The sequence below is a fragment of the Anopheles funestus genome, chromosome 2RL (genome assembly GCF_943734845.2).
Source record: "Anopheles funestus chromosome 2RL, idAnoFuneDA-416_04, whole genome shotgun sequence".
NCBI lineage: Eukaryota > Metazoa > Arthropoda > Insecta > Diptera > Culicidae > Anopheles > Anopheles funestus.
Genome location: NC_064598.1, coordinates 92168920 through 92183789, shown reverse-complemented (window position 1 = coordinate 92183789; position 14870 = coordinate 92168920). Strand labels below are relative to the sequence as shown.

General features: G+C 44.2%; 1 protein-coding gene across 2 annotated transcripts in view; it reads left to right on the top strand.

The window, feature by feature from the left end:
- LOC125766260 (homeobox protein aristaless) overlaps positions 1-8421 on the top strand; it is a 69353-nt gene extending 60932 nt beyond the window's left edge. The window contains exons 4-5 of one of the 2 annotated variants that reach the window (XM_049432056.1): positions 5660-5922; positions 6053-8421. In XM_049432056.1, coding sequence (XP_049288013.1) covers positions 5660-5922; positions 6053-6479 — 690 coding nt within the window. In that variant the 3' untranslated portion in view covers positions 6480-8421. Of the gene's footprint in view, positions 1-5659; positions 5923-6013 lie in introns of both variants that reach the window. The other variant, XM_049432055.1, reaches the window with a different exon arrangement.
- The last annotated feature ends 6449 nt before the right edge of the window (positions 8422-14870 follow it).

The following is a 14870-nucleotide window of genomic DNA, read 5'->3' as shown; positions in this document are numbered from 1 at the left end:
TAGGGACAGGTGGATAGCGGTGTCAGACGAACAGTCAGACACAGACGATCGAGCGGTAAAGATGGAATCAAAACGGAAACGGACAGAATCCGAACAGATCGCGGCCGGTGGTGTTTTGCTTTTCGGGCAAAAGAAGGACGGATTTCTTTCAAAAGGCGCCAGCCGGCAGCAGCACTGGGCTTTGCCGAGATTCTACGAACCACACGACAAGATTTGGATGTTCGATAAGATGACACTAAACACGTTTATCGGTGACACGAGCCACTTTGCCGCTACCACGGTAAATGTCGACACGGTCGGTATTGGTGCGGGGTTTTTATGGGTGAAACAATTTGTTTTGATCTGCAGGACAGTATCCTGTCTGATCGTATGAGATTATGCTTCAATCATCTAGATTAAGTTGAATGTGCAAGGATCAAGTGTCTTCGTATAAAGAACTTTATATTAATTACTTAAAATCATTCAAATAAGATTTAAACAAATTACAACACAATTTGAGCTTGCTTGCTATCGAACAAAGTAGACCTACTTCTGCAAACCTTGTTGATGATGGTGTTTGGTTAAGTTGTTTCTATAACTTCGTATTCCTTTCCTCAAGCTCAACATCATATTGAGACGAGACGGTTAACCTCTCCCCATAGCCAAATCCCACAGCATCAGCTTCCTGCTAATTACTGCTCACTATAACCCATCGCCCGCGGGTTCGAACTCGAGTGCAGACGAAACTCCTCCACGCCCGACCGGAAATCACGTAGGTGGTAACATTATCACTCATTAATTACGGTCTAATCTAATAATACTAAATTATATGTCTGGCAGAGGGGGCGATCTTCTTGATGGCGTAAAGCTATATTTGTCTTCCCCGATTGGGATCTCTTCACGCGGAAAATGATATGTGAAGTGATCCCTGGTATTGAGGTGGAATTCGTTTTTTGGTAAAGCTTGGAATAAAGTTCGTCCAATTTTGGTTGAAACATGTTTAGATTTTGAAATATTAAACAATCCACTTCGAACTAGTTCGTTCTTCTGATCAAGCAAAGCCTTAATCTCTTCTGCGATGTATATCCCGAAGTCGTTCAATTGCCAAACGTGACAGCTTCGCACTTTAGATTGGGAAAACGTTTTGACAGCACGTGCAGAACCACACATCGTGCCCGTTTTTGCATTCAGCCTTCATTAGCTGTTTCGCGGGTTTTTTTGTTGGACGACTTCTCACGACCCCGGGACGGGTTGGCAAACGTTCGAACGAGATCGCGTTAATGGTTCCATTACAAGCGCTTAATGTTTGCTCATGATATTAATCGTCTCTTGTCGGACGGAAGGCCTCGACCTGACAGCGAAAGCCACGATCCTCGGGAACAGGGAAATGTTGAGCGTGGAGTTTTTCGTACGTATGTGGAAGTGTTCGCAGCAGGAGTTGGTGGTGAGATTTGAGATCTTTCCCTTGACCCTTTTTGGAATACACGCTCGTGGAAACACTCTCCACGATGCACATGGGTGCGATAGACAGTGACATAAACGAGTTACTGAAACTGAACCCTCACAGCTCAGTTGGTCTATCAATTCACGCAGGCAGACGCCGGATTGGAAGATATCGCTCGTACAAAACATCGCTTCAGCGGACTCGCGATCACGATCGTAATCGGGGAAAGGAAAGAAAACAAAAACCATCGTGAAAAGCGTTGCTAATCAGCGGGTAGAAGGTGTGTAGGAGTGTGTGCGAAGTATTCGTTCCCTATGGACCAGCCTGTTCCCATACGTAGACCACCCGGATGGAGGTTCTAATCAAATTTATATCATTTACTCGTCGTAAACATTTGACCGTTCGAACTTCGTGCTGCAAACGACTCAATGGTGAGTGGCGCTGACAGATACGTATTTAGTTAAATAAACGAATCAACCAAATACTGCCCAGTGCAGCTTTTGATTGGAAGTAAGATCTTATCCCTTTTCTATACCAATCTGTGGCTTGGGAGGAAAGTCACTTCTGGTTGGTTGAATGATTGATGGATTGAGGCTGACGCTTGATGAAATGCTGATAAAAATAACATACAGTTACCGTGTTGTTCTTTGTCATTCTTGACTCAAGATATCACTCTTGGGATGATGTTTTTTCCCGAAACTTTTCAAACTGTAGTTGTTTTTTTAACGAATGGCATCAAGCACTAATTTCTTTAGATAATCAAATTCTCATCTTTGCTTCATTGAAACGTTGATCAAAATTCAATTTCGATGACAAATTACCTCTACCAACCGGATCGAACGTCCACCCGAGAGCAAACAAAACCATCGCTAATAGGCGCCCTTGCCCTCTAAAATGGCGCACTTTACAACCCGATTAGTGTGGCTCCAGCGGCAGCAAACGTAACGCTCTAAGATGATCAATAATTTAAATTCAATCCAGCGAATTACTTTAAGCATGCGTAGCGAAAACCAAACAAAAAAAAATATATATTACCCAAAAGCGTCTTAACATTCTTGCTCCGGCGGGTCTTTTGCGTTCCAGTGCGTTCCCGGGGTGTAATTGGTTTTTCTTTCTCCGCGAGAAAGGACGGTCGCTTTATGTAAACCGATCCCGCCGTGGGCAGCAGCCTGGCCAAAGACAAAAGGATGCCGAATATCATTCCCGTGGCGGATGCGCCGCGCGTCATAAACAATGGGGAAGAATAGAGCGAGAATTAGTTTCGATTATGTATTTATGAGAAGCGAGTTTCTTGGTTTGGTTTTGTTGTTGGTTCTCTTCGTTTACCCTCCTCCTTTTTCCCATGTCACTTCACACATCCCCGTATCATGGAGTAATATCGATTGATCCGAATCTTCGTCACAGGCGCAAAAACAAGGAATCGATCCATGCGTTTTTGTATGTATGACTGCGGTACGCAACACCAAGCGAAGGATGAAATCGAAATCGTCCGGCGTTGGGTACGATCGGTACGAGGGTAGGGGAGATCGGTTAAAAACGGGAAGATAAAAATTATGTGTTTTGAGCGCAGCATGGTGCTTTTGTTAATCTAATTCACCCCGGGAGGCCGTTGCCCACAGGATGGTTTTGGGTCCGTTTCGTTTCCTTTCCGTGTGGACGTACAGACCGGGCTAACGATGTCCACGGATCCGCTAATCACCTGTTGCACTACCATCGCCGTTCTCGTCTTGGCGTTCATTTTGAGTGTCTCTGTGTGCGTGTGTGTTTGTATGCCGCTGATGCAGGTCACGTTTGCGGAGACCCGAAACCGCCGGGACCTCCGAAAACGAGACACAAAATTATTGCTAACGAGTCAGCGCTTTTGGGAAGCGGCATGGTTCGAAGTCGGGTTTTCGAAATTCCCAGTATCACCCGCTAATCAGCCGGCCCGAATGCACGTTTAGATGCTTATCTAGGGAACCGTCCGAAAAGCTGTGAAACCGAAGTAATGCGCAGGCTCGCATATGCAATATTAATTGATTTGTAAATCGCCAATGACATCGGACCAGATGCAACAGCTGCTGGAACATTCTCTTCACACCACCGCTGCCAAAAGGTTGTTTCTCCAGGTAATGACACTCCCAAAGGAAGAAACCATTCATTTCCCGTGCAAATGAGCTTGTGTACGCACTTGTGTCACCTTCTCATTACAGTTTGCAGTTGTTTCATGAGGCAAATTATCTCGTAGCTGTTAACGCACAGTACTCGCAACCCAAGTGCATCAAAAAGAAGTCATAAACAAGCGATTTCTTTCGATCGTTCGTTTGCAAATTGTAACGATGGTCAGTTTCGGAGTTCTCGACTGCCCACGCTTGCGTGCATAACAATAAAACTTCATCGACATCGTCCAACGGTCGCCATTGTTCTGCGGGTACTCGCAAACAGCGCGGTGAGAAAACCAACGCCATCATCACCATTGCCACTTGCAACTCACAGTGCAACAAGCGAGGCAATCGCCCGCTGCGAGAGTGTTTACATAAAACTGAGCATATATTTTTCCACTTCCTGCGCTGTGGAATGGTTTCGCAGCACACTCTTTGAATGCGAATTCAATAATGATAATATTGGTTTTAAGTGTTTACGGACCATAAATCAGGATGTGGTAAATTGGATACTCCCTCGCCCAAAGCCTAAAGCGTTGGTTGTCCGAGCGGGGAACCCAGATTGAAGTGTTTGGGCAAAAGTTGGGAATTGAAATCTGCATCGTTCCGAACTTCGTACGGTGTTCGGACACGCGCTGACGATTGGTTTTCTCAGACTTTGGGAATGGTTGGAGTGGCCCTTCGGTTGGAGGTGAAGGCGGGACTCCTTCTGGAGGGTGGGCAGCAGTGTTAATTGCACCAATCAGCTGCCAGCCCCGAAGGCACTGGTGCTAAGGTACGTCAATTACCCGTGCAACGAGCGGCAAGATATGACCTCTTACCGAGAAGAGCCATCGCCTTGAGTCATTTGCTGGTAACGAGCCGGTCGCGCTCCCGATGGTGGGAGACACTTATGCTAAGGGTTTTATCGCTGTTTAATGATTCTTAAAGAGGGTCTCAACAAAGTAGTAAATGCTAGTCACTCGGTACGGGAAGATGATGGAACGTTTCGTTCATGGTTGCCGTTAGTTGAGTTTATGCTAAACGAAGGATAGTGAAAGATCTTCGAAGCACACCGGCGATAGTGATCTCCATCAATCTCTCTGCTACTTTAAAGGACTGCATAGTTTCACCTTAATTGAGAGAGTTTAATATACAACATCCCCCAAAGTTGGGAGAACCTAAAGAAGCAACTATAGATTGTTAGAGTTCCACTGGAAATTGGAGATTGGTTTTGAGGACCTCCCGAATTAATTATCATAAAAAAGATATGAGCCATTTTAGGAGCTTTATGTTTTGAAACTTAAATCCATTCTTAAACTCTTATTTCCTGTCCAAATCTGAAGGACATTTTTAATATCACGAATACCTCCTACCACTTGTTAGTTGGCCCTCTTCCTCCCTTCATATCCATCATCAAATAATCATCGCGTGCACGTAAGACGAAGCATATGATCATTGCTCTGTTCCTTCGCTGCATCCTCGAACGCCAGCCCGAAATGACTTTCCGGACGCAAAATTATGAATTCCCTCAACGGCGAACGAATCCAAAATTTGACGCACCATACATCGACGACCCATGGGAAGAGAATGGGTCGAGAATCCCAATTTCGATTCCGAGAACGACATTAAAGTAATTGAAAAGTACGGACGGGCACGTTTGCGTTCGAGGCCATTGGCTGAGACATCATCCCCCATTTCATCGGGTATCTACGGGTATTGCTGAAGTTTTATTAAATTATCATCACGCTAAATGTTGTCTGTCGTTCGGCGAGGGGCATTTTTTCGGTTACGCCGTACATCGAATTCGTGTCTCTGCGCCGGTGCGCGATTGTCGAGTGTTTGTACGATAATTCTATAATGGCGGCCCGGAGTTGTGGGATTTTGGAGCAAGAGACCGTCCGCAACCATGGCGGACGCATCCGCATTCGGGTTTTGTGTATGAGCGCGATTGTTTCGCACGATTTCCTACTTAAATTGCGTACGCTCTTTTCACTGCATGCCCAGAACGTGCACCGTGGAAGAGTAGTAATTTTCCGTAATTCAATTTTGCCTCATGTTTTAACCGCTTCCGCTTCCCTTCGCTTGTTTTTCTTTTATCGCTTCTCCACGGCAGGTTTGGTTCCAGAACCGAAGGGCGAAATGGCGCAAACAGGAAAAGGTCGGACCGCAGGGACATCCGTACAATCCGTACCTGTCCGGTGCGGCCCAAGTCCCGTCGGCAACGGTCGTCTCACCATCCCTACCACCCAACCCGTTCAGCCATCTTGGATTCAACCTGCGCAAACCGTTCGATGCGGCCAGCTTAGCCGCGTTCCGTTATCCATCGCTTGGCGCTAGCCACGTGTTACCCTCGGCTTACTTCAACCAGTTCCACCGGTAAGTATCTCCCGGCCGGGCTACGTCCCGTCCGTCACCGACCATTATGACTGCCGAATGTTGATTCTATTTTTCTCTCGCCCCTAATAAGTGTCTCACCGTTCTCTTCCTTCGTTGACGAATTTTGCAGAGCGCCACCGCCACCGTTGTTACCGCCGGGTGTCGGTACGCTCTATACACCGACCGCCTCCTTCCAGACGCTGTTGGCAAACATTTCGGCAGCCCAGCGTGCACCACCTTCGATGCCACCGTCATCGAAGCCACCGCCGTCCGGGGTGGATTATATGGCGCCTGGGCCACCGAACATTCCATCCGGTCCCGTTCCAACCTCGCCGGCATCGCCACCCATCTCGCCGACCGCGTTGCCACCCGTTATGCCAGTTCCTCAGGCCGCATTACAACCGCCGCCACAGCATCCACCACCATCGGGTTCCGCGTCTCCACCGCAGGCCGATCGCCGCAGCTCGTCCATCGCTGCACTGAGGCTGAAGGCACGTGAGCATGAGCTGCGATTGGAAATGTTACGCCAGAACGGGCATAGTGATATCTTAAGCTAAGGAACCAAGGCCACATATCCCACCACGAAGCCAGCCAGATAGCTCATATACTCTTTAGACGAAGCAGTACCATCCGGCCTCTACCTTCCGCTCCAATGATGATCGTTCGAGATCGTTGTGCACAAAGATCAACTAATTATTTTGTATTTATGCGACGGTATTGCCAAAACGAATTGGAAGCGAACAAAGAGACATTGTACGCGATAGAATAAGCAAGAGATTCATCTCCATTCTTAATCTCCAAAGCTTTGGAGTTCATTCTGGTTCATTAGGACACTCAATTAATCAAATTAGTCTGTTTCGAGCAACACGCACATCGGTCAGCATGATAAATTAAGTCTTCGCCACAAACACCCGTAACACCGATCCGGCAATCAAACAATCCCGATTCGATCCCGCGTCTCATGTCTGACGAATTGTCCCGTTCAAAGGCAAGATTTCTCGTAAGACACTCCTATAATTACTCGCCACATTCCTTCCTTGTACCCGACACTGTGGTAGCCGCCGGGGGATATATTCGGGCTTCTGTTTCCAACTGTGTGCGTGCCATCGTGGCTAGCGTGACAAACGTCAAGCAGTGGTCACTTTTTGATCCGTCGAAACCCGCAAATTGCCACAAATTACACAACAAAAAACACGATGCTGCCTGGGTCCCCTTCAACACACGTAGGACACACGAAAATAATCTTCGACGAAAACAAAAAAACAACCAGAAATTCCCCCCTCAAACGTTTGATTTCGATGAAACGTCATCCAGACACGTCACGTATCAAAATGTGAATGAATGAAATTCTAAACTCTGCCCCCATTGCCGGCTCCATCTCTACACACCGATCGTCACCTTGTGCCGAAACGAGTTACCTTGATGCAAAATCATCATTATACATCCTCGGAACTCGGGCGCTTTGGTGATGGCGACGTATTTTTCATTCGCAACGTGGTGATTATAACCATTATCACCATGCGAGACTGTGTGGCCAGCGGCAGCGGGGTTCTTTTTTGTGTGTGTGCAAAACCGGAGCAAAAATAAATTCAACCTCCCCTCGGGAAATGTAGCTTCTGGTTTTCCGCATTGATGCACGTCCCGGAAGCAAGCTGCACACGCTACGATCGGAGCGAAAAAGAAAGGGAGAGAGAAAACGATCAAGCGAAGCCGTACCGGGAAGGTGATAGTGATGTTGAGTTAATTTTCATTTCATTCTAAACAACCAAATTTTTGGGAGGATTGGGAGATTAGTGTTGAGTTTCTTAAGAATCAAAAGGATTAATGAATGGAGAAAAGCGCTCAAATGAGGATCCAGAAAAAAACACACGCACACAGAATGATGATAAGTTACGATATAAATTATTGTTTTCGAAAGAATCGCATAAATCACCGTGAATTCGTTTCAGGAAGGTTTGAAATTGTTGCGAAGAAAATTATGCAAAACAAATTGGCCTTAACATAAAATTGGTTTAAAGAAACTTTACTTCCTTCCTTATCGAATTGAACAAAAACCCCTTAAAGGTGCGACAAACCCTGTAAGTGGCAATGCTTAATTTTTTTTTGTACTTAACTAAAAGAAGGTTAATTTAAGAAAATAGATATAAATTTAAAGCAGGTGCTGCCCTTCCCTGTATAAAACGTCTTATATTGAGGTCTTGTAAATAATGCATACAGCAAATGTATCACATTAGCAAAAACAGAAGCAATAGAATAGCAACACAGAGAACATAGAAACTTGTACCAGTTTTAGAATTAATATCATAATAGCCGTTATTGTAGCCGGTTTGAAATGCGTGCGCAAAAAACGCACAATAATGCAATGATTATTATACTACTTTCGTTTAAAAAAAAATGTACATAGAGTGAAATGTCACGCGCCTGGTTGACAGTAGTAGGACAGTAAGTTGTTTTTGATTGCTGAAAAAAATAAACTATTTAATGACCACAAATGTACAACGATCTTGCATTTCCCTTTGGACAATGATGACAATGTGTTTTGATTAATTTTAAACTAGTTAAAATCAGTTTTCTAAATATAGTGATGGCGATGACCATTGCACTCCGCTGATGGTCGTTCTGCTGGCTCCACAATCCACATGTTGATTAATGCTGACCATTAACAGTAAATTAAACAAGCAAAACGGCTCCGGCGGCCATCGCCACGAGGGGCAGGATTTTAATTGAATTTCTGTACGCTTTTGAGTTCGTGTCAAATTTGAGTGCGTCGATGAGGTGCTGACACTTTCGTGCCCGCTTGTCCATAATATTACATTTGCGCGTTGAAGGAAGAACAAAAAAAACGGAACTACAACCAATCCAACGGGTGTGCTCGTTGGTGAGGGATTTCAAGAAAAATGGGGACGTTATTCAATTAAAAAGAAATATTGCGCTGTATACGTTAAGAAACCCATCGGCTAGCCCGCCGGTGAGGCACCGGACCCGCCCGATGTTCAGCTTCCCGAAATTTGGCCGGTTCGTAAAGGGTGAGCCGTAATTGAATTTTTTCACGATCCATTCCTCAAACGCAAGGAAGCTTTTCTTGATGACGTCCTATCGCGCTTCCTTCACCGTTTTCGTTAGTTCGGTGGGTGGGTGACTTTTCAAAAACAATAATGCATGATTGCCATTTTCCACCGTCATAATTAATGCTGCCCGCCCCTTTATGTTGGTTGGGTCGGATCGGGGGTTTTCGAGCTAGTTTTTTAGTTGTGTGCAGTTTACTGAATCGCTGTATTAAACATTTCGTACATGAAACATTTTTCCCCGGTTTATGGCAAACTGAGGTGTCTTGACCTTAGGACCTCACCTAACCGACCGACTAGGCGCTGAATGGTGTGCAACATTGTGTCATTGATTTACAGAAAAAACAACGCTCAGCTAGCATAGCACCACCAGTCTGTTTGGGAGTGATGAATCGAATGAAACTGATGGAATCATTTTCGATTCATAAATCATAAACACACACAACACAACCCCTTCTTGACACTCGTGGCACAACGGGTAAGGTATAGAGCGTAGCATAAAGTGGCCACTGTAAAAGGCAGATCGAGAAGAGGAGAAGCAACGAACGAAAGGGTAAAGCTTTACTGTTGAGATTTCAGACAATTATCATTAAAATCAATTAAAAACCGTCGACATCTACCTCACGACTTTTTTTGCTCACGCCTGACCGCAACATGCCTTCGGTAAGTAAAGACCGAACGAGAGAAACATGGCCCGAAAGGAGACGCAAAGATTGAGGCGTTTCTTGAGGATTTATATGTTTTCTTTAACAAGGCGTAGCGGAAGCCAGCAGAAGCTGTGCTGAACTTTCAACGAGCTTCAGATGGGAAGGGGGACGGGGGGAAGTACGACCGTGCGGCCATGTTTCAAGAAGCATAACAAGCACAACGGTTGGTCCGAAGAATGTTGCTTTCCTCCTCCTCCCCCTCCCAGGGTCGTGGTGGTGTTCCGAAACATTGGAGCTCATGGAGCTGTCAAAAAATTAATTATAAACAAATGTTCCAGCATACTTCGTTAGGGGACGGTGGTGCACATTAGCTTTGGCATGTTGAACCGATGCTGGCCGTAACACTTCCATTCAGTTGGTTTTCAGTTTTCCCACTCGGTGATGGTGGCGAATGTGTTTTAAAAGTGTTTCGATGTAGGTCAGGTAGGATTGGACGATAACGATGGTCTATTGGGGAATATTATTTTCTATTTTAAACGCATTCTTTCCATAAATGAAGTAACTATTTTGTTATTTTTATTTTAATCTAGCATTTTATTTATATGGAAAATTCCTTAAAGCGTTCTGAATGGATTTCATTGATCCCTTAACCACTGTAAAATGGTTACTTGAACTCAAAACACTTAAATTCACTTTTTTGCAACTTGCATTAAATGAGAGGGTTTTCGAGTTTCAGTGATAAATTCTGAGCTTATTTCAAGTTATGTTATGTGGTGCAGAGCTTTCGGATTGTTGATCGAGAAGTCTTTCAGGAGAATAGTTTTCACATTGCAAAAACTCCTGAAAATGGGAAAGATTCCAGATCTTCCTAAACACTTTGAGTTACAAGAATTGAAAAAAAAAACTTTGATTTGGACGGCAACCACAGATCGCCGAGAACGTTTTCGTGGCAACACCGTGGCACTTCGCTCTTGTTTGCGTCATGCCAGCAACAAACCCCCATCAGGACCAATTTCCAAGCGAAATCCAGCTCAACCGCAACGACGGAAGTGTTCCTGCTGAGCGTTGCCGTAAATCACACTCTTTAAATACGGGTTTATGGCAAGCATATTAAGAAAAATACGTTTAATTTTGTTTTAATTTCTTTCACTGCGTTTCCCACTTTACCGCACCGGTGATGGAAGCATTTGGGATGATTCGGCCATACTTAGCATACGACCATACCCATTCGTCGGACCGATCATCAAACCGTCAAACGTTGCCGAGTGGTTTGTCCTTGGAATTCACGCATTCGACTCTCTCACGCACCGGGAACAGGGGCAAAGGGGAAACAGAAAACCGGTGAGGAAAAGGAAGAAAAAAAATCGTGGAGAGTAAACAACTCTTGGATCTTTTATTCCCTCCTTAAATCACCGCGCACACCCAACGCGAAGGATTTGCTTTAATGCTTCATAAAAGCACATATTAAAACTTACCCGTTTCGATCGAGCGGGAAAATATGGAAATATGATTAAAAGAAAAAAAAATAACAGCATCCAAATGGAAAAGATTTAGAACAGGGCTGGAACGGCATGGACGGGACTGAATTGGACGATTTTTACGAGCGCAAACGCATGCGGGCAAACTTTTCGACGCGACTAAGGGAAAACTAGCTGCGCGCATCAAACCACACAAACAATCAAAAAGCTTACAAAGTCGTTATTGTGCTGTCGATAAAAGTTTTTTCGTTTCGGATGCCGGAAAGTGGATGTGGATTTGTTTGCGAGTTATTATCGATTTTTAACTGCAAGAATGGTGCTTAGCTCGTACGCCCGGCAGGCGGTGGATTTAATTTCATTAAAGTTATTAAATTGCCTCCACACTGAGCTCTGCCATCTTCGAAGCTAATGCTGCTGGATGAAAGGATACCGAATGGGGTCGTTACGCTATCGAAAAACCAGTTTCAATCCAATTTGATTATTCCCTGATAATGGTTAATGTACTTTTAACAAACTCATTTCGCGCAATCGCACATGAAGAAGTTGAGTTGGACGTTGAGGTCTCTTACAAAGTGTTTCAATGTAGAAGTTTGACTGAGGTGAGTTAGCGACTTTGGAATGTCTCAGCTCCACCTAGAACCGTAATTAATGATCTTCCCTTTCCTATGGACAGTCACCATAATCATCGCTAATGAATTGAACTACATCCGTATGCTGATGCTGGATAGCATTCGGACCACCAAAAAGCTGTTCACACGTCACGTATCTACACGTGAGAAGCGTTCGTTCACTAGCATACTTTAGGCATTAATCGTTATCTTAGTTTTCCAACATTCATGCGCTTCATTCCTTTCGCGTGGTTGATCGGTTGATGAGCTGAAGTGTGTACTAAGTTTCGGGTACCTTTCGGGTTGCTGGCGCTTCGAAATTCTTGCACCCCCCCAAAAACAAAAACCATCCATCATGGGAAAATGAGGTTCAAAATATTTGTTGAAATAATAAATTTGAACAATTAGGACGCTACGATGATTGATCTTTGTGTTTTTCCCGAACCATTGATAAATGACTTTCGAGCGAAAAACGACTCATTGAGAAATTATATTTAAACTATATTTTAATTTGTTTTCAGACAATTCTTCGAACTGAACTGCTTCACAAGAATGATCATAATTTACGATCACATTGATCGGTGCGGATGAAATTAGCAAACGGCCCTCACAATACATCTTTTCGTCCACGATTCGCTTAAAAAAAAGGTTTCAAAAAATAATTTAATTTTATTACAGTCCTTGCAATCAGTCCAACATCCTTTCCCGAAGGCCCCCCTCGAGACCGCTTGCACGTAGCGAACATTAAAATTAACAGTGCGCACTAATTTCATATTAACCATTTTTCACCTTTCGCTTAGAAACAATCTAATGAAAATTTATGTTTTAATAAAACGCCACACACTCGGCCCCCGGGGGCGCATCCCGCCGTACCCATGCCCATGCTACACATTTGTTTTCACGTGTTTTGACAAACTCAACCTCTAGGCGCGCGCGTCACCGAACGGAGCAGCACCGAATTGTGTCCATAGCGCAAAACCCAGAGCGATAGAGAAGGACGGAAACGAACAATCATAAAGCCGTTCGGCCGTTCGTTGGGATCAAATTAGATTGCGCGATTAAATGGTGGACCCCGTGCGGTGCGTCGGAGAAAGGTTCAAACGACGCGGCAAGACGATCCCGTAACACTAGAGCATGGTTGTGGTTCGAACTTCGAAGAACAAGTATACCAGAAACAGGAGAGAAAAAACAAATCTCGTTCCAAAAAAAACCCGTCGCCGAAGTCATCGCCGATCAGGATCCCTTCCTGACGACTACGGTCAGGGCGGCCGCAGCCCCCGAGCCCGATCATTTGTAGCCGTGAGAGCTAATAAAATAAAAATTTATTTACTTTTTATGAAACGGAACATAAAATTAAATAATAAAAGTATAATTTATGGTATTTTAGGAAATTAGATAGACACAAAAATTATTATACGAATAATGACGAGACGAGATGGAGTCGTTATGGGCGTATGGGACCGACCGTGGGTTAAGGTGAGTTGACCAGGGTGCCGCTCTCCTATTGTTGTGACGGGGGAGAGCTAGGAAACACCGAAGATGTAAAGCAAGCAAAGGAGCGCGAGAAGCGAAAACCCCGCCAGGACACATTTTATTCGTCAACAGCGGTATTTAATTCAATCATAGCGTGGGGTTTTACACAAGGCGAACGAACCATGAGCCAAACTCGTCCGTTCACACAAAAAGCTTATTAATCGAGAGTGACTGCTGCCTGCCTTTCGTTAGTTATTCCTTCCGATATGGTCGGTTCGCGGTATGGACAGGATTTATTTCAACCGCGCTTCAGTGGATCCACTTCAGCGGCTAGAAAGTGGGGGGGTGAAACGAGTCGAGATTATCCTACAAAGTTCATAAAATTATACAATCAAAAAAACTGTCCCATTCTAAACGCGCGAACCCCGGGTGACATCGATGCTCGAGCAAGCGACGAACACCGGCTGCAGATTATGATGAAGCACAAAGCAGGGAGAGGGTAGTAAGGGTCGGAAGGGTGATGCTCCTTTCCGTCACCTACCTAATCTGGAAGAAGATCACAGAAAGCCATCAATAATAGTAAATCGTCTTACCGATGACTTTTAATAGACTCTAGTTGGGTGTTAAATGAGGTGTGGAATGTCATCCGACGGTGTTACCGAAAAAGCGACATTTCGGTAATACGGACTGACTCAGACCGTGTTACAACTTTTGGGAAGAGTTTTGTTTTTATTGGAAGCGCATAAGGAACTAGCTCGCCGGTGGTGCTGGATATGCCATAATATCATCCGTACTGGCAAGATGACACGCACTTATCACAGCGGGATGCTTAGCTCGATTTCCATGTTGTTCGGAGCAAATGGAGCATTCGACCATGTTCGGTTAGCACGGACCGTACGATCGATCACCTTTCCGATCACAATTGTAAGGATTTATGGCATTTTTGGGGATGGTTTAGTTCGGTCCGCGAGCAGAAAACGGTAACGAACGGTCGGTTTTGCTGTGCTCTAAGTTTTTAACCATAGTGATGTAAATTTTATCGATCAGCCCATATACGGCCAAAAACAAACAACGAAACGCAGATCTATCGTTTTGTGGTACGATTTATGATCGGTATTATTTCCGGGTGTTTGTTCACGAAATTTAAACGAATTAATTCTTGGGCGGTACGAGTCGAGCGAAACGGTGAGATATGTGATCATCATTAATTAGCGCAACCGGATGGCATGGTGAGGAATTTTTTTAAATTTATTGTACAATATTTTTGCAATAAAAATATATTTAATTAGTAAAAGAACCAACATCGGCAGGCAAAATCTAATATTTGACATAAAAAAGAATTGTTATAATTCATACACCTTACTTCACTATACTTAGCCTTTTTTAATTTGCTAATTTATGTTTTTCTATTGATGGGTGTTTAGTTTCAACCTGAAGCAAATCCTTTTTTCCATTTCATATCCATGTTAATGTTTACAGGGGTTGAGAACTTATTTTGAAAGCTGAACAAATCTTTTCATTTTTGTAAAATATTGAACAAATGCATTTCCTGTGTCCGTCCTGATTCACCACCCTGTGTGAGGAATTACTGGGAGTAATTTTTGTTTTTTAATGGTTTAAATTTTATTTTGCAAATTTTTTGATCGCTATGTGAGTAAACATTGAATTGCATTAGCG